This window comes from Myotis brandtii, unplaced genomic scaffold (genome assembly GCF_000412655.1).
Source record: "Myotis brandtii unplaced genomic scaffold, ASM41265v1 scaffold520, whole genome shotgun sequence".
Lineage (NCBI taxonomy): Eukaryota > Metazoa > Chordata > Mammalia > Chiroptera > Vespertilionidae > Myotis > Myotis brandtii.
In genome coordinates, this window is record NW_005369827.1 from 2,900,921 (window position 1) to 2,925,597 (window position 24,677).

General features: G+C 45.1%; 1 protein-coding gene across 2 annotated transcripts in view; it reads right to left on the reverse strand.

The window, feature by feature from the left end:
• BEND4 (BEN domain containing 4) overlaps positions 1-24,244 on the reverse strand; it is a 26,745-nt gene extending 2,501 nt beyond the window's left edge. Inside the window, exons 1-3 of one of the 2 annotated variants that reach the window (XM_014548687.1) lie at positions 23,678-24,244; positions 9,724-9,815; positions 2,531-2,700 (exon numbers count right to left, since the gene is read on the reverse strand). In XM_014548687.1, coding sequence (XP_014404173.1) covers positions 2,531-2,700; positions 9,724-9,815; positions 23,678-24,239 — 824 coding nt within the window. In that variant the 5' untranslated portion in view covers positions 24,240-24,244. Of the gene's footprint in view, positions 1-2,459; positions 2,701-9,723; positions 9,816-23,677 lie in introns of both variants that reach the window. The other variant, XM_005877479.2, reaches the window with a different exon arrangement.
• Between the last annotated feature and the right edge of the window lie 433 nt (positions 24,245-24,677).

Genomic DNA, 24,677 nt, shown 5'->3' on the forward strand with positions numbered 1-24,677 from the left:
CAGGTTGCTGGCTTGGCACACCCTTTGATTCTGCCCGAGGTGAGATACTCACTTGCCTCCCTCAGTCCCAGCCCTGGACGCCTTCCTTGGGGAAAGCATTCTGTTAATTCAGCTCCTCACTCTGCAACTGCTGGGAGCCTGACAGCCTATCCTGGGGTGCGAGCCTGGGAAACACTGAAGGGCAATTATAAAGTCCAGGTCATGACAGTGCTGGGCAGAGAAAGGAGGTATTCTGGGACCTCAAGGACTCAAATATCTGCACCTTATTATCTCACCACTGTCCTCCAATCATCTCCAGCCGGACTACTTATTAGCTCCAGAAGCCGGGGCTGTTTCCTATTCCTCCTCTGTCCTCCTCAAGTCCCTTCTGTATTCACTGAGCATTCGACAACTGTTTAAATAACTCCCCTATCTGTTCAGATCCCCTCCTCACATGAACCCAAGGAAATGAGAGACTCAAAGCATCAGCGAGAGGAAAGAGAGGCTAATGGATGAGGACGCACTGCTGTGACACTCCCCCGCCTCACGCTCCCATCTACCGCTGTGACAGGACTGTCCCTGAAATGGACAGGCAATTAAAAGCTAAAGGTAGGGCTCATTCTGTTACACAGACGGGACGCATTTTGGGAGCAGGCCAGCCCAGGCTGATTCTATTCCCCGAGTTCCCTGCTTTCCATCACTGAAAGTGGCCCTGGTCTGAGGCTTCCTTGGCCACTGTAATCCTGTTCACCACCCCGGGGAGTCACCAGGCCCAAACCTTTAGGGAGGGAATCCCATCTAGGTCACAGGAGGGTCCTAGGATTGCAGCTTCTGGGACAGACATATAAATGCTCTAACCAGCTGCCCTGGGCAGACAACTACCATTCTGTGCCCCCACATTCTCCAGTGGAGGCCTGTGGGTCATGTCCCCACGCGGGCACGGGCTGGAGCAGGCAGCGCTGCTCAGGCAGCCTGGCCGGCGTTAGTGTCGCAGTGGGTGTGGCAGCATCCTCAGGGCACGGGCACTGGCGCTAATCCCTGTTTCACATACTTGCTAGTTAACATGTAAAATGTTTAATACGGATTTCTGCAAAGGGATTTGAGGCCCCTTATTCTGAGTCCCTTAGCCCCAGGGCAGCTTCCGTAGCACACGGAGCCTACATTCAGGGGAGTCCCAGGCCCGCCCCTGCCTCTGGTCCTCTTGGTGAGGATCCCATCAGCTCTGATGATGTTGGAAAATACAGGACATCATGGGTAGTTGGCTCAGAAAGACCCTGAACATTTCCATCGTACCCACTCTGAGCAAGTGGAATTTCCAGAATGGCCAACAGGGGGTGCTCTGGAGCACCTGTGCCTAGTTAATATGGGTGTATTCATGCCCGTGGTATTCTGAAGGGCCACTAGGGCCATGGGCATTAGGATCACCCAGGAAGGTCCTAGGCACAGCAATGCAGCCTCCCCATGCCCGCCCCAGACCAGTTGAATCAGATGCTCAGGATGGGCGTGGGGAACTCGGCTGCTAACAAATACTACATAGGCGTTTAGCACACTAACAGTCACTGTGGGCACCCAGCAGGAGTGTGTCCTGGGTGATAACCGAGGCCTGGTCAGTGCGCAGGTTTTCCCCTGTGGCTTCCTCGTCAGGAAATATTTGATCCGTGTCCAGAGTAAGTCACTGTTAAACCTTTCCAACCAATAAACTTACTACTGACCTATCCAGGTGAACATTGAGCTTTTTAATATGACATTTTTCAGGTGTGAACGGTGTATTTGTTGGCTCTATAATGTTCCTAGCTGGCTAATGTCTGTCTGTTTATTTGAACCTGCTGCATGAATGGTGTATCTCTTGCTTCTTCCTCCTCAACCCCTGCCTGGCTTACCAAGTGTGGATCAGATGCAAAGTAACCAGTTATTAATACTGATGAAGCATTGCCTTTATTTTTAATACAGGAACTTTTTTGAAACTAATAGAATAAAGTTTGATAGGGCCAAGTAATACTTTAGGCACTGAGGAAAATGAATTCTAAATAAATGTAAGGAGTTTGGGGGCATGTATTCTTGAGAGGGAAGCTAGATGGGGAGGGGGTGGGCCACAGGCTGCAAATGAAAATGGGCTCTACCTACCACTTGACTAATTAAAACAAACCATTCCACGTCTTCCCTTCCTCTGTGCCTGTCCCAAGGCTCCAGTGTGGCCGGAAATGGCCTCCTCTGGCCGCAGAGCAAGTCGGAACTTAAAGCGTGAAACATGAGGTGCTATGCAATGTTACGTGCCGTTCAGGGAGAACACCAAGGCTAAAGCAAACAAGGAGCTTTTAAAGAGAACCTGTCGATACCCAGTAGATGGGCCACATGAAGCCTATGAGATCTCAGTGGGGAAAAAACCAAAGAAACGGGAAGGGCTACACTTGCACGCGAGCCACAGCCAATGCGGTGAAATGAGATCACAGATGGCGACGCTGAGCGGAAGGATGCAGTACCTCGGAGGCATGTTACTTTAACTGGATCCAGAGGGCGTCTTTCGGGACCTGTCTCTCCTGACTGCACTGACCTTTTCCTTTTCCCAAGGCCGCATGAGTACTTAAGCTCATCGGTTGTGAAAACAAATCTGATGAGGTATCGCAGGAGCCGTCTCCCATCTTTCTTTGAAGAATTTACAGCCTCGTCCCACTGCTTGCTCGTTATGTAGACAGGATAGTTGTTCAACAGCTGCTTGCTTCCCTGGAAAAGCGAAATATTTTCTCATTACCCACTTAGCCAGCCAGCCAGCCAGCAGCCGAGGCGAGGCGATCTCCATTTCAAAGGCAAACGTGCTTTCTCACCAAGTGGCTGTGGGCTGACAATGAACCAGGTATCGAAGAGCACACGTAATTGCTCACACTCAGAACGGGCACTTTTCAAATTACATTTGCATTTTCTATAACAAGAGCCAATGAGGTATAATGAACACCTTTGAAAGAGGAGCTATTTATAACGTGCATTTTAACAGGTAGGTTAAAATGTGTCAAGATCCAATGACAGGGAACACTATTTAAAGAGAACCCGTAACTTTCCTTTTCAATCCATTAAAATATGCAGAAATGGCTTTGAAGAGTGTGATCAAATAGGCCCCTTCCTCCTGGGGTTGGCAGTGACGCACTTTTGGAAATGATGCTGGGGGTCTATTTCCATGAGGTCTCACTTGTGCTTATGCACCTAACACCGGATATACGTTGATTACATTATAGTGGAAACAACATTAAAAAGTAAATTTAAAAAAGGGGGAATTGTGGAAACTGAAAAAAAATTAATAATAGTACAAAACAGGTGTTTTTTTCAAATTATAGCTTTTGCAAATGCCACTATGTCAATTCAAAATTTTTCGTACTTTTCACCTTCGTAATTTATGTCTGCTATAAAATTCCCAAGCTAAATAGCTGCAGTGGGACTAATTATGGGAATTTCTGTAACATTTATAAGCCATGTTTAGTCAACTGCTCCTACACAACCATTACTTTAGTTCTGGCTGTCCATAAAATTCTACAGTCCAGGACAATTAATTAACCCATGATCTCAGTTTTAATGTACTCCTTCCCCAGTAATTAAGGTGTACCAAATAAAGAAGGGAAAACGCATTTCATTTTACAGCTCTGCAAATTTACTACAGGTTATAAATTTGACAATGTTTGGGTCTATTAGGGTTTTATTTCAAAAAGTGTTCTGTGCAGTTAAGCGCTGAGAAGGGCAAACGGCATAGACACCAACAGGAAGGGGACGACCAGATTTGGCTATGAAACCGTCACTGGATTATATACTCATCTCCAAAGCATTCATCCTTTCGTGAATGAGCAGTAGTGTGACTCAGTTTCCTTTTTAAGGGAGGATGTTGCACACGGTTTGTATTTGAATTTAAAGTCAACTTGTTCTTTTTTGGTTAATCCTCACCCGAGGGTATTTTTCTACTAGAGGCTCGGTGCATGAAATTCATGACACTAGGTGTGAGGGGTCCCTCAGCCTCTCATAGTCCGGGAGCCCTCAGGGGATGTCCTACTGACAGCTTAGTCCCGCTCCCCGTGAGGAGTGGGCCTAAGCCGCAGTGTGGCCTCCCTCTGCGGCAGGCGACCAGGCCTATCAGGGGAAGGCACTGCCCCCATCACCCCGCTGCTGCTGCCACTGCCGGCCCTCGCAGTCACTGCGGCTTTGTCCGGAAACGTCTGGTCTAATTAGCATATTACTCTTTTATTAATATTGATTGATGAGACTGGGTAGTTTGTCCTATAGAATTTAGCTAATTACAACCTGGTAGTGTTGTTCAACATGTTTTTCTATCACCTGTATTTCCTATAGCTGTATCTACAGAGGCTTAATTACGTTAAGTTTGACTTTTTTACTCCGCTGGCCTGGTCGCCCCACACAGCCTGCTGTTCAGTCATTTGGTCGTCCCTCACTAAACCCCCTGCTGGCCTGGTCACCCCACGCAGCCTGCTGCTCAGTCGTTTGGTCGTTGCTCACTAACTCCCCTGCTGGCCTTGTTGCCAGCCTGTTAGGTTGTCCGTTTGGTTGCCATGGCCCCTGGCTCTGTATATATATAGATTGCTTTTAGATAGTTGAAGGGCGCAGGCATTGATTTAAGAGAGACATCAATTGGTTGCCTCTCGCACGTGCCCTGATTGGGGGGCAGGGAACAGACCTGCAACTCAGCCATGTGCCCTTGACCGAGAACTGAACCCACAGGCCACGTGCTGACGCTCTAACCACTTAGCAACACTGTCCAGGGTTCCATTTGGGCTTTAATTCAATCTTGGCTCCGGGTCTTACTTGTGTTTCTTGAGCAAGTTATTACTTCAACTTGTTGGATCCAAGTTTCCCTAACCATAAAATGGAAGGAATTAACTAAGTTATCATAGGTTTAAGGTTTAAGATACGAGTATTTGGGAGCATAAATCAACCCTGGCTCTGTGTACTACCACAAATGACCAAGTGATGGGCAGGAGCCCAGAGTCCCAAAGGGCACCTCAGCCGAGGCTGCTGTCTCATGGGGGAGGTGAGATGGAGGAATGATTCGAGTCTGTGGCAGTGTAGATGCAGCAGCCAGCATGAAAGATGTAGAATCAAGGGGGTCAGGCAGGCAATTCAGAGAGCCACGGTCTGGGAGCCTGGGGAGTCCAGATGATTCCCAGGAGAAGTGGGTGCCCTTCACAAAGATAAGGGTCGGAGGGTATGTCCGGGAGGAGACAGAGGCAGGTAGCAAGGAAGAGAATTCCACTGCTTCCCATGCACAGGGAGGGAAGGGGTCACAGGGTTCTGACTGGCTGACCCCTCAGCCCAGAGCGCAGCCCACTGGGGCCTGGGGAAGGTGGGACCCAGGGCTCGCTGCCTCAGACCACGGACTGTGTCAAAAGCGTTCCTGTGGAAGAGCCTCCCTAATAACCGTCACCATGTATCGAGCCACGGGTGAGCAGCCCGAGGCTGCCACATGCACTCTGTACCCCTGGCCACAGGCCGAGATGCCGGTGCAAGCACAGCGGTGGGCTCTGGTGCAGGCCCCGGCCAGGTGACAAGTTCTCTAAACGTAAGCTGTCTTCTGTCCCAATAAGGATAACAATCCCAGCCTGCAGGTCTGTGGGGAGGAGTCCACCAATCTCCCACCAGGAGATAAGCCCACGGGGGCTGCGATGATTATCTGCTTTCGTCTGTGTCTTCTTCCAGGGCCGAGAACAGTGCACGGGAGAGCAGGTGCGATGAACATCTGTGACTGACGAAGCAGTGTACTCCACCGCCACCAGCACATGGCAGACAGTAATGCGCTGCAATGCAGGCTTCTTGCCTTGTTTTTAATCCCTGCGGCATTGGGACACTTGAAGAGCTTCTGACTCTAATAAACTGGCAAAGTTAAAGAACTTTAAGGAGACCATCAAAGTCAGAGGGCCATTGAAAAGGACGATGAAGACAGAGGACTCCCACCTTCCTTAAGCGAAAACCAGCTTCTCAGGTACGGCCCCTGTAAGCACCTGTCAGCCTGGGAAAAGGAGACCGTGCAGCTAGTTTTAAACCTTGTGGTCATTCAACACTGCACAAGTTTTAAAAGGGCTTTCCCTTGGGTGTGTGAGCTCATCCGACAAGCTAGGATTCCCACAGCTGTTTGGCCAAGGAGGTTGAGTCCTTTCCCAAGGTCTCCTAAGCCAAAAGGCAGAGCTGGGAACCCTGCCCCCGATTTCAGAGTTCATCTCTCGGGCCAGAGTTGAGTCTATTTCAAGACGGGCGGTACTTGAGATTAGGGAGCGACAATACGGGGAAGGAGCTTTCTCAAATCCTTACAAAATATACTCAGACACTTTTCCATGAAATGTAGCACTCATAAAATACAGAAATAGCATCTGGAGGCAGTTTTCTTAAGAAAGAAAAAGAAAGTAATTTACAGCTTAAAACAACTCAGAAAGCTCTGTGTTGTGGATGAGATTTACCGTACATGGTTAATAGAAATAAAATGTAGTAAATAATACCAATGAGAAAATGCTCATATGTCTGACATGACAATAAAAATAATATAGTAGTAATGATGATGGGTCAAGTTTAATAGTCCTATGCAGAGGAAATGTAGGCATTTTCCCTACTTTTATGTTTCCATAGAATTCTGATCGCATACCCTCCTCAACTCGCCACCAACAGGTTATTAAAGTCTGACCTACTGTTGAGACAACTTTGAAAAAACCAAGATGAACAGTGAGTGCTCTATGTCTTCATAGACTCAACCAAATGGAAGACTCAGGTGGACGCTGACTTTTCAGTAAGTGCAGAATTCATCTTATAAACAATGTCCTGGTGAGCAGAGAGGGTCTGGCAATCAGGGAGAGCTTCCTGGAGAAAGCAAGCTTTTCAGATGTGCTTTTTGTATAATAGAAATGTTACGCTAGGAAACCGTGGGCCCTGTCCTAAGGAGCAATCCAGTATGTGACACTCATTTTGTATCCACACTTTAGAAAAGTAAGTTCAGTGTGGAAAATGGAGAAGACAGAATCTACTGTCACAGCCCAGGTGAAAAGTGATGAGCGTGAACCAGAGACAAGATGAGAGACTATTCAACATGGCTGTCAAACACGTGGATGCCAGGAATGAGGACGAGGAGAGTCAGTGATGCCTCAGAAATTTCTGCCTGGGGTTGGTGCCTTGTTAAATTTTTTAAAATATATTTTTGTTGATTTCAGAGAGGAAGGGAGAGGGAGAGAGAAATAGAAATATCAATAATGAGAGAGAATCACTGATCCGCTGCCTCCTGCATGTCCCCTACTGGGGATCGAGCCTGCGACCTGGGTCACGTGCCCTGACTGTGACTTTCTACTTCACAGGTCGACCCTCAACCACTGAGCCACACCGGCCAGGCAGTGCTGCTTTTCTTGTAGATAAAACAGGAGTCCAGATGGGCATTCAAAGGTGTCTTGAGTTCGGGGTGCATGGCATTCCACTGCTGGTCAGGCTCTGGACCCCCTGGTCCAGAGTTGAGGCCTGGAGACTGGTGGTTTGGAGCTGGATTAGGGACTCATTAACCTACAGGAGGCTGATGTTCAGAGAGAGAGTGAGAGGACATGACCGACCAGGAAAGGGCGTGGAGAGCAAGAGAATGATGCAGACCCGGCTGCCTGGCTCAGTGGGTGAGCGTTGACCTATGAACCAGGTGGTCACAGTTCGATTCCCTGTCAGGGCACAGGCCTGGGTTGTGGGCTTGATCCCCAGTGTGGGGCGTGCAGGAGGCAGCTAATCAATGATTCTTTCCCATTACTGATATTTTTTCTTCTTTTTCTTTCTTTCTCTCTCTCTCTCTCTCTCTCTTTCTCTCTCTCTCTCTCTCTCTCTCTCTTTCTCTCCCCCCCCTCTGAAATTAACAAAAAATATATTAAAAAAAGAAAGTAAAATTTTTTTAAAAAGAGAGAACAATGCAAGATGAAACTCTGGTGAACACCAGATGGAAAAGGCTGGGAACCAGAAGAATGTCCTGGCGTGGAGGCCGCAGAGATCATGGAGGAGGGTGAAGTTCTGGGGGTGACGAAGGCTGAGAAAGGGCCCTGGACTGGACAATGGGACCGTTCTGAGGCTTCTTATAGGGCATTCTGACACAGAGTGGAGCTGGAGACAGACTCCAGGTGGTGGGAGAGCAAGTGGAAATTCAGAGGGTGGAGATGACGAACAGAGACCCATCTTTTGAATGTTTAATCACTTTTAGAAAATGAGGTCACCATTTGGCAAGTGCTTTCAATGGCAGGCACTAGGGAGGCTAATGGGGATGAGATCGGGCCTAGGCTTCGAGGAGGGAGATGTGCTGTGGTGCAGAATGAAGGTGCTGACAGAGGATTCTTTGGGTGATGGAAGGAAAAAGAAAAGATAATAATTGGTGGAGAGAAGGACGAAGAAAAGGAAGGCTTATTTTCAGGGTGGGAAGACTTGAGTGTGTTTGATACTCAGGAGAATGACCCAGAAACAAGAGAGAAATCAGTACCCAAGACAAAGCATAAAGGCTAGCACCAGGTCTTAGAAGGAGGCGGCGGCGCTGGGTAAACGAGACGTGGACCAGCCGGCACTGGCAAGGGCACTGCCCTCGATGGGGCTGTGGGGTGTGCGCGAAGGCTGATGTAAGTGTGGCAGAAGTCAGTACACGGAACTCAACTAGGGTATCTGACTATCTTGCTGAATTTGAGATGGGGTGTGGTGGGACCAAGGATAGGCTGTGGCTGCCGCAAAGGACCAGGCCTTTGAAAGCCCTCCTCCAAATTTCAGGGGAAGGGAGCATCTCAGGTCACAGGGCACTGAGTCTCAGTCTGCACAAGATGACTCCACCCTTTTCATCCGTCTCTCACAGCGTGGGGAACTGGACAACCGTGTGGCCTTGTATTTCTTCAGCAGAGAGGCACAGGGGTCAGGTGGGAACAGGTGTGCGGCAGGATCTACTAAGTGGTAAGCACAGGGATAGTACTTTCATATTATTTAACTGGACGCGGGGAATGCCAATGGATGTATGACCACGAGATGACAGAGTGGGTCAACAACGTACTGTTACTAACTTGGACAACTCACCCTGCCAAATGGAAAAACTGAGCTACTGCAACCTACTGTTATCAATCCTAGACACTGGTAACCCCGGAAGGTACAGTGCAGTGGCTTCTCCCACTGGATTCAGGTTCTGAGGTCCCTAAGGTGAAAATCACACACCCAGAAAACTGAGCCTTAGATCCTGTACAAATGTACTGGTTTAACAGGTACAGCCATTCCCATCACAACAGACCGCTTCTCCTACACGGTGAAGAGACCGTGGTTTCTTCCACTGAGGTCCAGAGGAACAAAATGCTCACGTTCAGGGGCCCTAATGTTCGGGAAATATCTATCTAAACACTGGAGAACCTCAGCTTGGGTTCGGTCTCACAGAAAGAGGCATTCTGGAACCCTGGCTCTGCCTGAGGAATGACAGGTGGTGACTCCCATCTCCAGTCCCCTCTGTGCCAAAAGAATGGTGGGAAAACTTCCCACATTATTTAAACGGCTATTTCTCTCTTATTGCCCCCAGCATACAGATGGACTCTTTGGGAGTTAAATACATGCATCATCTTTTGCCACAGGCTACATCCTCACAGGTGGTAGATGCCTAAGCCTCAGCGAGTCAGAAATGTATTTTGTTAGCCAACCTGTTCTGGGATATGTGGGTAAGCCATCAAGACGCTTCATTTTAAGGAAATTCTCAATGGAACAACATTTACCTTATTACAAATGGAGACCTACCTCGGAGGGCTGCTCAACTGGCTGTGGGATCATGAGTTGGTTGTGATGCTGTAGCACCGTCTTCAAGTAATCTAGAACAGTCTGGCAGGGCACTGGTGGGAGAAATTGCAATGATTATACATTAGCTATCCTGCCACAAGGAAACAAAACACTTTTAAGGTCTAAAAAGACTTTTGACATAAACTTGTAAAAAAAAAAAAAAAGACGGTCTAAAGCAGCAGTTCTCAACCTGTGGGTCACGACCCCTTTGGCGGTCGAACGACCCTTTCACAGGGGTCACCTAAGACCATCCTGCATATAAGATATTTACATTACGATTCATAACAGTAGCAACATTACAGTTATGAAGTAGCAACGAAAATAATTTTATGGTTGGGTCACAACATGAGGAACTGTATTTAAAGGGCCAGAAAATTGAGAACCACTGCAAGGGATCTGCCTGGGACAGAAGGGTTATGAAGTACCACCTCTAAGAACAGGAAGCTGCTGTACCTCACACACACACACACACACACACACACACACACACACACACAAGGAGACACACCCTCTCCTCCACCCATCAAGTTAAAACTCCTCATAATTTCCTTTTGTGCAATAGTTTGGCCACAGATGCAGGTACTGAACGTGTCTAGAGGCATGACACCACTATAAGAGGCTTATCTATCTTTATAGCCAAACTCAGAACTTGTTATGGCATTATAGTTGAACACATCTTTCTAGCAAATGAAGACATTATTGTGCCTCTCACAAATTCAGCTTATTGAAATCAGGAGGAGATATTGCTTTTAAGGTCTGTTATATTCTCGTACTATTATGAAATTCTCTTTAAGAAAATACTAGTTAACTTTGCATCTTTGCAGCACAAGGACCTAAATGCTTGTGTTTTGCAGAAAGCACTACAAATAAAAAAAGTCAGCTCAAAGCTTGGAGAGGGACATAGGAATATATACCATATATATATATATATATATATTCATTTGTTATTATTCCCATCTTATAACTTTTCAAGGTAGCTATGTTAGTTACCTAATATGAATAAGCAATAAAACAATTTTTTTTTAAAAAAATAAAGGGCCAGAAGGTTGAGAACCACTGGTCTAAAGGAAATAGAATCTTCTTGCATTTGACATGTAGTTATTTCCATTTGTGAATACAGAACAGATGCTAAGGTTTGGGGGGAATTTTTAGGCTCAGCACAATTCCCTGAAAACTTTCCAGTCAAAATTAATCTAAGATGAATTTAAGGAACATCTCACTGAAGGAACATGATTTGTCTTCTTTCACTCAAGTTGTAACAGTTGTGCCCAATGATGCTCTTTAAAATGAAAATACTGGAAGCTAATACTCTACTACTTTTTAATCAATAACATAACGCTCATTTTTTAATGACAGATTTATACCTAGTTCTTCAGAGAGCAGGACTGGCATGCAATTTAGTCCTGTTTCAAACCGGAATTACACCTGCCACACAGTTCCCATTAGGTTTCCTATTCTCTCTCCTCTCAAGAAACTCAACTGACCTGGCCCGATTCAGATTTGGTTATTGTGTAGTTCATTAACTGCTCATTATTTTTTTGAGGCTTAGTCTTATAGAATCACTGAGTAATTACAATAAAACTGACCAGACAGTAATCCAACATAGAGCCCGGCATTTTTTGTAGCATTGCATAAGCAATTCCTACATCTTAAGATTTATCTCAGAAGCCTTTCAGGAGTACTAAGTATGTAATTGTTTTTAACGGCCTTGATAGCTCAGGTAATAGCCTAATTTATACGAATTATTGCCACTGTGTCTTAGCTGTGTGTTTTCTTAAGATGATTTTGTCACATTAAAGAAAATAAGAAATATTTAACCTAAGCCCCAATTTTAAAGTACCACTACTGGGCTTTCTTTACTTTTTCTCACCACCTTTTTTTTTTTTTAAAGAAAGCAAACAGAAATGACCATCTTTATCCACTGCTAACAGCTTTGGGATTTTTAGGCAATATCACATTGACATTATTAATCAAAAACCCCATCAACACCCTTTGAAGAATTTGAATGACAGGAAGTAGGAGTGGGTTAGGAAATTTTTCTTCTTGCCGAAAAATTATTTTCTTAAATAACCATCTTTATAGGCTGCTGCCTTACAGCCCAGAAATGACCATCTTTATCCACTGCTAACAGCTTTGGGATTTTTAGGCAATATCACATTGACATTACAAATCAAAAACCCCATCAACACCCTTTGAAGAATTTGAATGACAGGAAGTAGGAGTGGGTTAGGAAATTTTTCTTCTTGCCGAAAAATTATTTTCTTAAATAACCATCTTTATAGGCTGCTGCCTTACAGCCCTGTGTCACAGGCCACTCTTGAATCATCATTTAAATATATTCTTCAAAAGTCAACAAAAAGAAGGCGTACCTGGCCAAGTCTGAAGTAGGACTTTCCTTAAACCAAAGTTTAATAAGACCAGTCAAGTACCCACAATGTCACCTGCCTATTCAAAGTCTAATCCACTTAACGGATTCCATAGTGAGTGAGAACCCATCTCTTGCAATGGGCATTAATTACGGGAGAAAAAGCAGCAGACTGGAGAAGCGAATGGAGGCAGAACACAGGTTTGTGTCTGAGTTCTGGTTTTCACTGACTGGGAGCCTCCTTTGGGATCCACTTGACTCACTGTGTGGAAGCCTGCTCTGCACAGGCTGAGCGGGAGCACCCCAGGAGCAGCACTCTGTCCTCATCGCTTGTGGTTAGAATCGAACGCAACTGGACAGATGTCACTGCTTTGCCAAGTAACACGGGCAAGGTACAGGATTTAGTTTGAAAGTTTCAGTAAAATTTGTCAATACTGATGAATGGATTAGGATTTGAATGGAAACTTCTTTTGATCCCTTACTCATATTTGAAATCCTGCCATTGGAACAATAGGATGGATCCTGTGAGTATCATTCTAAGCAAAATAAGTCTGACAGAAAAGGACAAGAACCATGTGATTTCACTCATATGTGGAATAAAAACAGAAAGCAACAAACCAACAAATGCATGAACACGGACAACAGTGTGGTGCTCCCAGAGGCAAAGAGGGCTGGGGGGAGGTTGGAGAGGGTCAGAAGGGAGTCAAATGTATGGTTATAGCAGGAGACTAGACTTTGGGTGGTGAGCACATGATGCAATAAACAGATGATGTATCACAGAATTGTACACTCAAAGCTCATATAATCTTATTAATCAATATTGCCCTAATACATCTAATAAAATAAAATTCTGAGTATTCAGTATGACTTCCACCTTGTTAAAGTAATTATGTGTCTAGAGAAAGAGACTGGAAAGAAATAAGCCAAAGTGTTAATAATTATTAACCATGATTATATTTTAGTAGCAGGATTCGTGTAGCTATTACATTCATCCTTTATCGCGCTTGCAAACATCAGTTTTAAACAATTTCTACAGTGGGCATGTATTAGAAGAATCTGAAAGTTGTTTGAGGGATGTCTCCATTCCTTGGCTCTGTTACCCTCAGTGCTGATCACGGGCCCTGGAAGGGCTCGGAGGTCGACTCTCCCATTCTGTACACCCCAAATACTAGTATTTGGGCAGCAGTGCGAAGAGCTATGAGCCAGGTCAGCTGCTTCAGACATGTTGCACTTAAGGGGCTCCCCTTAGGCGAGTGGGTCCTGTTGATTGGTGCCTGGCACAAGGCTGAAGGCCAGGAAGATAAGGCTTAGATTGAGCCAACTGCTAAAAACCGGAAATAACCACGGCCCGGGCCCCGGAGCAGCCCCGCCCGCCCCTTTGCCCCCCATGGCAAACTCCCAGCCCTGGTCCTCAGGAGGCAGAGGCCACAGGACCCTCTCCCCAGGGCCCCTGCCCTCACGGATCTGGGACATCACCCCCGATGGAGGGCTCTTAGGAGAGTTGCCTAGATTTACACAGGGAAGCTATAAAATCAAGTGAAATGTTTTCTGTGGAAAAAAAAATAAAATAAACCAGTCAGCCTGGAAAGTGGAGGTAGTTGTGTCTCTTAAAGCAGAGAGGAAAGGGGGAAGAACCATCCTGACCACAGCTACCCCATGCTGCCTGCCCGGGGCACACAGGGCACCGAGCAGGAGCGGTGGAAAACCCGCGGTCCTCTTGCCCTTTTGTTCTGTTACCGACAGCTCTGTGGACACACTGGGTTTTGTGAGTGAGGACGTGGGGCCCTCACGGATGGGGAGTGAGGGGACAGGGCTTCCCGTGTGGTTTTGTGCAGCCACGGCCTGACACTGTTCCTTTGGCCTCTAAGGAGAGACAGGTCAGGGCTTACGGCAGCCGAAAGATCACAGGATTCCCAAGGAGCTAGCTGACTGATGCTCCAGAGGCCTTCACACCTAATTGTCTCCTGGTGCACATGATGAATTCTAAGCGAGTCATTGCTGATGGAGAAGCCACCCCCTGCAGCCCCATCGGGCAGGGCTCACTCACTCACGCATTCTGACAGAGTCAGGTCCATCTAGAAGGTTGAATAAAAAAATAAATGAGGAACCAAAACTGTAGCAACTTCTTACTAACGGGAAGTGAGGCTATGAAGGTACCCAAATGTCCCCACTGCCTGTCCTGATATTGACATTTACCATTTTATTCCTCCTCTATGTAGTGACATTTTAAAATGTATACTTGACAATTCTGGGAAAAGTATCAAATACCTGGGAGGGAGAAAGCAAAGTAGAAAGATCTTTTGCGTCAATCAAGTCCAAACTGAGAGGAATCGGTTGCCAATATCAGGTTGCAAATACCTGAGCTACCTAGATGAATGTGCTGCGCTCACAACGAAGATGCCCTGGGCTGGGTGGATGATTTACATCATCGTCAGGGAAAGTTAGTTAAACCCACACAGACAGGGTCTTCGAGATAGTCTGAGAGACCCAGCTGGTGTGGCTCAGTGGTTGAGCATCAACCTATGAACCAGGAGGTCATAGTTCAATTCCCAATCAGAGCACATGCACGGGTTGTGGGCTCAATCCCGGGTAGGGGGCACGTAGGAGGCAGCCGGTCAATGATTCTCTCTCATCATTGATGTTTCCATCTCTCCGGCATGCAGGAGGCAGCCGGTCAATGATTCTCTCTCATCATTGATGTTTCCATCTCTCCCTCTCCCTCCCTCTCTGAAATCAATAAACATATATTTTAAAAAAGAAGCTGGTCTAAGAGAATACTAGTATATAACAGTTCACTGACAGAAAGGCTGGGGAATTGGTCCAAAGGTAATTATGGATACTATTTTTTTCCCTTCATGAACTGACTCTGGCACTTTTGAACTGTGTGATCCTGGGCAAGCTACTGAACCATTTGTACACCATAAGCGTCTATAGATGCAAGTGGTGGACCTTTTTAAATTAAATTTAAAATATTGTGACAGTTAACTGGTTAACCTCTCTTAGCCTCTGTTATCTCAGTTATCTCATCTGTAAAACAAGAATATTACGCCCGGCCTGGTGGCTCAGTTGGTTGAGCGTCATCCCATACACATCATAAAAGACTGCGGGCTTGATTCCTAGTCAGGGCACATACCTAGGTTGGGGGTTTGATCCCCGGGAGGCAACAGATTGTTTTTTTCTCTCTCTCTCTCCCTCTCTCTATAAAAAAAATCAATGGAGCCCTGGCCAATATGTGTTAGTTGGTTGAGAGCCCTCCCAGGCACCTGAAGGTTGCTGGTTCGATTCCGGGTCAGGGTACATGCCCAGGTTGTGCGTGTGGTCCCCAGTCAGGGTATGTGCTGGAGGCAGGCAACCGAACCATGTTTCTCTCTTACATAGATGTTTCTCTCCCTTCCTCTCTCTAAAATCAATAAAAACATATTAAAAAAACAAATCAATGGAAAATATCGAGGATTTTTTTAAAAAAGGGATATTACTTACTGCATACATGAATTAACTTAAATTTCGAGGATTCTAAAAAAAAGGGATATTACTTACTGCATACATGAATTAACTGAAATGCATGTAAAGCAGAAGGCACCCAGTACATACTGCCTAATGTAAACTATTGTTATTTCATGAACTGGAGCCTAGTGTATTCCTGAGAGGGGCCCCTTACTCGACTCTGCTGACTTGGCTGCTGTCTAGTCTGAGTGACAACTGTGAAGTACGGCTGTTCCAAGGAGCTGCTGCAATTCTCTGTTTGCCTGTTCTAAGGGCACTTTGGTTTCAAGGGCCTGATTTTCATTGCAGATTATTGTGTTATAATCTCGATCACAGTTTCTCTTCTCATTCCTCAAACGTTATGTAAGCTACCTTGCTCTATAATTGTTTGTAAATCTCAAAACTCGATCTCAAAATATACCGCATGCAATTTCATAGGGAGACCGACATTCTTCACGGTCTTCGACGACCAGGCCATCTGCGCTGGTAACATCTCCGAGTGTCCTATTTACATCGTCGCTGTAAAGTATGAGCTCCTGAATTGTAAATAGCTAGAAATAAACAATGAGCTTTAAGCATTACTCAGCCAACAGATGCATGGTTATGCTTTTGATGATGACAACATTCTGTGTAATCTAATTGACGTGTGGATGCTACATGCCTGAGACTGGGCTAGAGAGCAGGGATACAAAGGTGACTTGTCTCTGTCCTCAAGGACCTTAATGGCCTGCCTCTCCCGTTTCAGGCCATCAGGAGAGGGACACATACAGAAAGTAAAACCTTCCCCTGATACCGACTTTAACAGAAATAGGCTTGATGGGAAGTGGTTGATTTTGCCTGGGAACCGTGGGAGAGGTTTGTTAAAGAGGAGTGTCCCCTGAACCGAATACTGAAAGGTGAGGTGGAGTTTCTCAAGTGGGAAAAAGGACACTGTGTTCTTAGAAGGGATAGCAGGCATAAGGGGAGACCAGAGGCAAAAAGTGTATGGCTCCTCAGGAATGGCACTGTCCAGGGGGCTGGGACACTTGGTGTATGGCGGGAAGTGAGATTCAAGTCTACAGAGACAGGCAGGGAAAGCCCAGGCAGCAGAGGACTGCGCGTGCCGCGCGGAGGGTGCTGGGCTTGATTCCGTGGACGTGTGAAGCCTTTAGAGGCTTTTCAGCAGTGGGAGAGCCTGGCGTCTGGGAGAGGAGCTGAGTGGCTACTGCAGCAGCCCATGCTGTGAGATAGGCCCCGATGAAAGCAGAGGGTGAGAGGAGGGAGCCACTGATGGGTATGTCTGAGCTGGAATCCACAGGAGAAGAGACTGAGAACAGCGGAGAGAGATGCTGTATGGACAGATCTGAGGTTCCTCACCTGGGGAACTAACTGAACGGTGCCTCTTTACAAGGTAAGAATACCACTTAGAATCTAAGAAAACCACTCAAGATTTCTGTCTTACTAGGCAACAAGTTTCCCTCTCTGGTTCTTAAAGTCACCATTTACTGAGTGCCCACTGGGAGACCTAGTTGCTACATATGAACACAATACTTCCAACATTCCTATAGTATTATTCACCTCACTTTACAGAAAGAGGAATCTGAGGCTCAGAATCATTAAGTGATTTGCCAAAAGTCACAGCCTGCAAAGAGCAGGAGCAGAAATCCAAACTCCGGTTTGACTTGAAATCCATTCTCTTCCCATCATGTTGTTCTGTGTCCTTCAACCTCACCTACGGCTGTAACAAGAGTTGTGATGACTTTTACCAAATTCTAAGTAAAAAAACTTGATTCTCTGTTCATACCATTTGCTCTAACTTTTAAAAAAATGTATTTTTAATGATTTCAGAGAGGAGGGGAGAAGTGAGGGAGAGATAGAAGCATCAATGATGAGAGAATCATTGATCAGCTGCCTCCGGCATGCCCCACACTGGGGATAGAGCCTGCAACCTGGGCATGTGCCTGGACTGGGAATTAAACCGTGACCACCTACTTCATAGGTTGACACTGAGCCACACTGGCTAGCTTCTAATTTTTTTACAATGAAAAATGTACATGTATTCATTGTCCTCACCGCCCCCCCCCGCAACACACACACATTAAATATGATCACAGAGTGTTTCTCAGGCCCAGAAGTCAGCCCGAGCATTCTTCCGCAAGCACTTCTGGGCACATGTGAGTTTGCAGGGCGGTGTGAGCAGTGGAGGGTACTGGCGAATCCACACTGCATTAACTCCAAGGGCTTTTTATTCTGGCAAAATTACTATTACCCCAAAGCTGACATGGATTTACTTTTAAGAATCTTACTTAGAAAATGACAGCTGTGGACTACTAGGATCAGAACTGTGCAATCCAAGGTTAGTTCTCCAGGTTGTAGCAGGCGATCCCCTTTATTTGCGGCTTCTGTATTTGCAAATTTGCCTGCTCTCTAATGGTCAAATCAACACTCAAGGGGCTCGTGTGGTTGTTTGCAGGTCACTGGAAAGTTTGAGCAGCCCACGCACACATTCCCAGCTGAGGCCGAGCAAGGTAACACTCCGCCTATTTCAGCTCTCACACAACAAACAAGTGTCCTTTTCATGGTCTCTTCGGTGCCACATGATTCACATTTTTGCGCTTACTGTTGGTGATTGCGCTGTTTAAAATGTACTCCAATGTACAGCTGAGTGCCGTCTAGTGTTGCCAAGTGCAAGAAGGCTGTGCTGTGCCTTACGGAGATGATCTGTGTCAGGTCAGTTTCATTCAGGCATGAGTTATAGTGCTGCTGGCTGTGAGTTCAATGTTAATCAGTCAACACTATATATTAAATAAGGTCTCTCTAAACAAAAACAAACATAAAATAAGGTATTACCCGGCTGATAAAAATGCTGTGACCAAAGGCTCACAGGAACCTAGCTCTGCATTTCCCCTAGGATAGTGGTCGGCAAACTCATTAGTCAACAGAGCCAAATATCAACAGTACAACGACTGAAATTTCTTTTGAGAGCCAAATTTTTTAAACTTAAACTATATAGGTAGGTACATTGTTATTAACTTAATTAGGGTACTCCTAAGGCTTAGGAAGAGCCACGCTCAAGGGGCCAAAGAGCCGCATGTGGCTCGCAAGCCAAGTTTGCCGACCACGGCCCTAAGACAGTGGTTGGCAAACTGCGGCCCCTTGAGTGTGGCTCTTCCACAAAATACCACGTGTGGGCACTCATGTACAGTGCGATTGAAACTTCGTGGCCACACTCAAGGAGCCAAAGAGCCGCATGTGGCTTGTGAGCCGCAGTTTGCCAACCACTTCCCTAGGAGCGATGGTTCAGTGTTCAGTGCCCACAGCAACTTTAGAGAAGATAACTACCATGAAAATGAGAATCGACTGTTTTGAGGGTGGAAGTTGCTAATAACCTAGATCTGGAGCAGAGGCCTGGAGTACATTCCCAAGTCTGCACAGAGATCACCTGTCCAGGTTTCAACACCTCTGTCTGTAAATTGGAAATACTGGAGTTACGAGGATAAACTGAGATGATATTAAGTGTAATTTTTAAAAAGTAGAAAGTTCTTTAAAAATATCAACAAGTATTTCTGTCCTATAATGTATCATAATAATTTTACTTAGGAAATTATTTTTAAATGACCATATCTTATGGTTCTAACACCTGTATTTTCATATTTTAAAATCTCTGAACTTGGTGTTCGAAGATAATTATAATCTATTGCAGTGTTTTTCTTCTTTCTTAGTGGAACATAAAGTATTGGTGTGCCTTACATTCACCGGGGTCTTAATTTACATGAAATAATGATATTTGATATCCATTCTCTTATGACTTTTTGTCACCTAGTGCTGATGGTAAGTTTTTTTTTTAATATATTTTATTGATTTTTTACCGAGAGGAAGAGAGAGGGATAGAGAGTTAGAAACATCGATGAGAGAGAAACATCAATCAGCTGCCTCTTGCACACCTCCCACTGGGGATGTGCCCGCAAGCAAGGTACATGCCCTTGGCTGGAATCGAACCTGGGACCTTTCAGTCCGCAGGCCGATGCTCTATCCACTGAGCCAAACCGGTCAGGGCGATGGTAAGCTTTTTAAATAAATGTCAGTACTCTAAGCTGACGCCCTCTCCACGAAAGGTTTCCCCAGCATTTTCCTTCCTTTATTTTTTATTTATTTTTTAATCCTCACCCAAGGATATTTTTCCATTGATTTTTAGAGAGAGTGAAAGTGAGAGGGTAAGACAGAGAAATATTGATGTAAGAGAAACAATTCAATTGGTGCCTTCTGCACGAGTCCTTATCGAAGGCCCGGGCCGGGGAGGAACCTGCAACCAAGGTATGTGCCCTTTACCAGAATCGAACCCTGGACCTTTGGTCCGCAGGCTGATGCTCTATTCATTGAGCCAAACTGGCTAGGGCCCATTTTCCTTCCTTTAATAACCTCGCAGCTCTTTGTATTCCTGATCCAAACATCGTTCCTTTTGTGGCTTTTTTCTTTTAACCTGTTTTCACTTTACTTTAAAAAATTTAAACTTTTAAACAGACTGTCTAATTTCTAGTGTGATCATCTAACACAGAAGAAAATGTGCTAATGCGTCTTTGGGATAAAATATTTAATTGCCTACACGTGCAAGTTAACTTTGGAAAGTAAGTTAGTGAGTATTGTCCAGAGCCCTTTGCTTGCAGGTAGTTGATAATTAGTAAGACTTTGTTGAATGTTTCACAAATAAGACAGTAATGCAGACCCTCTCAAGTGGTGCTGGAAAGAACACCTCTGCCCACCTTTCCTTTTAGTAAGATCTACCACCTTTCTTTCCCCCTTTGATAGCTACCCAAGCGAAATCTTTTCTTCCTGTAAACTAATAGGCTCATGTCTTTTGAACGTTCACATCAAGAATTGCTCTCAGGTACTCATGCTTTATTTCAGGAAAAACAGGAACAACAACAACAAAACAAGAATCTCAGTGCTGCTCACCAGCATGACTGTGGAGAGGCAGAGAAGTGGCTGAGGCAAGTGTCTTGGCTCTGACCTAGAGCAGGTGCCCCATCTCCCTGTTAACCTCATTTCCTCTGCTAACTGCGGGATGCTACCATCTCCTTTATAATCATCCATCCTGCTTGGCTGTAACCAGGTTCCACCAGCGGAAAGTCCCAGCTCCTTCCATGCAAATGCACTGGCCTCCAGGACAACAGAGGCCTACCGGGGCCAGTGGGAAGCTGACACTGATTAGAGAAAATCGATCCCACATTACACTGGAAAGTTACTACTTGAAAAATACTCTTGATACATGCAAACCCAGAGTACTACTTGCTGCACTTTTCTTCAAGTGGGAATCTAAAAATAACAGATTCCCCACCTCAAAACAGATAGCTAATGGAGTGAAAAGTGGATTCCTGGGTGATCACCAGTCTGGTTGGTTGTTTAGCCAAAACAGAAGTTGGGAGATGAAGGCAAGAGGGCAATAATGTCCCTTTTTGAGTCGAGTTTTCAGCTCCAAGTGACACGTTCAACCTGATGCCCAATGTTAAGGTGTCCCCAGGTAGTGAGGACATGTATAAAGTGATCACAAATAAATTATTATTTCCTGCACTTTATAGTAATTTTTTTCTATCCATAATAGTCAAACTGATTTTCATCTTTATAGCTGGGTTTCAGTATAGATTATTAACACAACCATTGTTCTCCATGTAAAATGTCTATTGGTTCAAGTTCAAGATTATCAACAGGGCTGAAATGCTTACAGTAATAGTAATTAGCTAATATCAACCTGTGCTATTCAATGTCTGAGCGTCAAAAGGGGGTCAAGAAATTGCAGCATTTCTGTCTTCCCGGGAAGTAGACAAGGACAATGATTAGTGGCAGGGCTGTGATGCATTATCCCCAACAGAGACACTTCATCTGGGACAGATTCAGGAAATGAGAGGTGGGCTGAAACCCCCTATCTGCATAGAACTTACCAAGGACAGATAGTTTACCAAATATTTAGGATTAGGAATTAGGCAATAATACCCTGGACATTTATGTCACCTGTCCTTGCACTCTAGAACTCTTACCCACAGTTCTGAATAGCTGATATAAGTATCACAATTGGTTCGTCTTGATTTTCTCCCTCAATGAAAAAGAAGGAGTGGGGAGTAAAATGGGAAATACCACTTTGGGGGTAAAATCCCATAGTTAATCGACCATCATTTATGGAACTGTGAAAGTTGTACAATCCCACGATGTGTTAGCTGCACCCATATCTCTCTGACTTGGAAGTGCTCTGGTTCCATTATACTTTTGCAGGTTCTACCCAGTCTCTCTCCTGCAGTCAGTGCCAACCTGGTGGGATACCTGGCAACCTGGCAGAAGACACCGTGACTCTGTATCTAACCCCAAGGCTCAAACACAAAAGAGAGAATGGATTTACTTTACCTCTTGCTTCTCTCCCATAAAACTACTGTATTAGATCTAATTCCAAAATATTCTGAACCAAACCTTAGGTCTACTTGGAAAATTCTTTCAAATAAAAAGAAAGGAAATAAATTTCTGATTTGGCAATTCTTCACACTTGTTTTTGCTTCCCACGTGTGCTAATAAACAAGTGGGTGACTTCTTTCAACATGCCCTTTCTAGATTCAGCCGTCTAATTGGGTGGCACAAAGACACCGAGTTAGGAAAAAAAGTGACTTCTGTTTATATTTATGTATCAGCTTTCAAAAATCTAAACGTAGCCCTGGCTGGGTGGCTCCGTTGTCCTGTACCACTAACAGGTTGCAGGTTTGATCCCTTACCCAGGTTGTGGGTTCCATCCCAGATGGGGTGTATATGGGAAGCAACCATCAATGTTTTTATCTCACATCAATGTTTCTCTCTCCCTGCCCCCTCTAAAACAACCAATAAAACATATCCCCAAGTGAGGATTTTAAAAGATTTAAATTTATTATGTATGCTTTATTTTGAACATAACGTATTAGGATAGAACATGTACTATGTAATTAACCAATAAATGTGTACACTGGTGCTCAAAATTTTTTATCAATGGCTGTGTAATTAAAAAGGTTTGAAGATACTGCTCTAGCTAATGATCTTAATATCTTTTAAGAAAACGTGTATATATATATATATATATATTTTTTTTCTTCTTCTTTTTTTTTTAGGGAGAGAGGAGAAGGGAGAGGGGAGAGGAGAGAGAGGGGAGAGAAACAACTGGTTGCCTCCCATATGCACCCTGACTGAAGGCACCCTGACGGAGAATTAAACCAGCAACCTTTGGGTGCACAGGACAACACTCCAACCAACTGAGCCACACTGGCCAGGGCTTAATATCTTTTGTCAGCCACAGACATGCAGGCATGAATTCAAATACATAAGCACAATCAGTACCTTGCCATAAAGATGACTTTTACTTTTCTGCAAATCTAGTGTCTCTAAGAGGCAGAAAATGCCTCAGATTTTGCCAGGGGCACAAATAGTTTGGGATCAGCCTAATTACTGGTCTGTCTTCGATCTATTCCTTTTAGTTTACAGCTGCTTATTAACTGTACGGAGGAGTTTGCATGCTAAAAAGACACCCTGCCTGTTGAAACTTAACAGGAAAGGTGAGAAACTAATGGACTAGAAGAGTTCATCTGTTCATTACTACTCGAGCCCTGACTCTCTGAAGGTATCATTTCATTTTAATTTCTATCACTGATTAATAAAACACATATATCAATGTCTGTAAAAATACAAAAGGCATTTTAAAGGAACAGGGCCTTTTTTTTTTTTTTTTAAAGGAAACTCAGGCTCACACTACTCGGCCTATTTCCATCTCACTGTACCACACCTAGGGATCACTTTTATATCAACAGAGACATCTTTCAATGTGACTATGGCCTTCAGGCCTATACCCAAGAATTATGTGGCTTAAACACAGACAGGACAAGGCTAGTGGCTCATCCTGAAGTTTCTGTTTGGCACAGGCAGGCTTAAGGGTACCCTGTGCATACCTGTTTTTCCAACTCTTCTACATCGCTGGCCAAAAACAAACAAATAAACAACATATATACATGCATGCATACACACACACAGATGAGACAATGGAAAGAAAGAAGTTGCAGTTGTCCTGTAAGTAACATGACAGGGTACCTGGGATGCTCTCTAATTTCCTTCTGAGCTCTTCATTTTCTTGTTGCAGTGAAATGACCTCGTGCTCCAGCTCTTGGCATCTGGGACAGTAGCCTTCCTCCTCCTCCTCCTCCTCTTCGTCTTCGGGCAGCGTAGAAGACGATGGGTGACCATGGGATTCAGACGTTGCCGGGGAGGTCCAGCCTCCTAGTGTATGCACGGGGGAGGTTGACAGAGGGTCCACGTCGGCCAGGTGGCCGTACTCGCTGACCGATGAGGTGTTCGGAGTTGGAAAGCTCCCCGAGAGCAGGTAATTTTGTAGGGAGTCAGTGAAAACTCTCAAAAAGGCAGAAGTTTGTTGTTTCCTTTGCATATATTGCATCTCTATGTCTACATTGTCTGAAGTCTGACTGTGGACCCCTTTCCCAATGTGACACGGATCCTGTCTTTCAGTGTAGCTTGAGCCCTCCTGCTTGACGTAAGAAATCATGGACTGAGAATGGTTGGAGTCCAGGAGTTTGCCTCCACAATTTAGGAGGCTAAGAACTCGACTGCACTGCTGGGCAAAGGCATCCAAGATCATGCGACTCTCTGAAACACAGGAAAAGACACATTAGAGACCAGCAGCCAAAGACAAGAGATAAGCCAAGTCCCCAATTTTGAGTTTAACATTAAAAAATGTTAGAAATATGCATTTCTACCATCGCATATCAAGGTGGCACGGAGAATGCACTTTTAACAAGATGCGCAGCTTCCTGCTGTTCTGACTGGCGGGGTGCCTGATGAGCTGTCCCCAGCCCCTGCCTCTGGACTGTGTGCCTTTGGGCCCCGTAGAGAGATTCCCCTCCCTGTGGCATGAACTGGCCCGCACAGGTCTGAACTCGCACCTATGGCTTCATTAATGTCGTTACTCTAATGAATCGAGCCAGCCACTGCAGACTCGATTTCTCATTGATAGGAGGGCTTAGAGCAATCATTACTTCTATTTCTGGAGTGCCCTCTCGCCCTTGCTATTAATCAG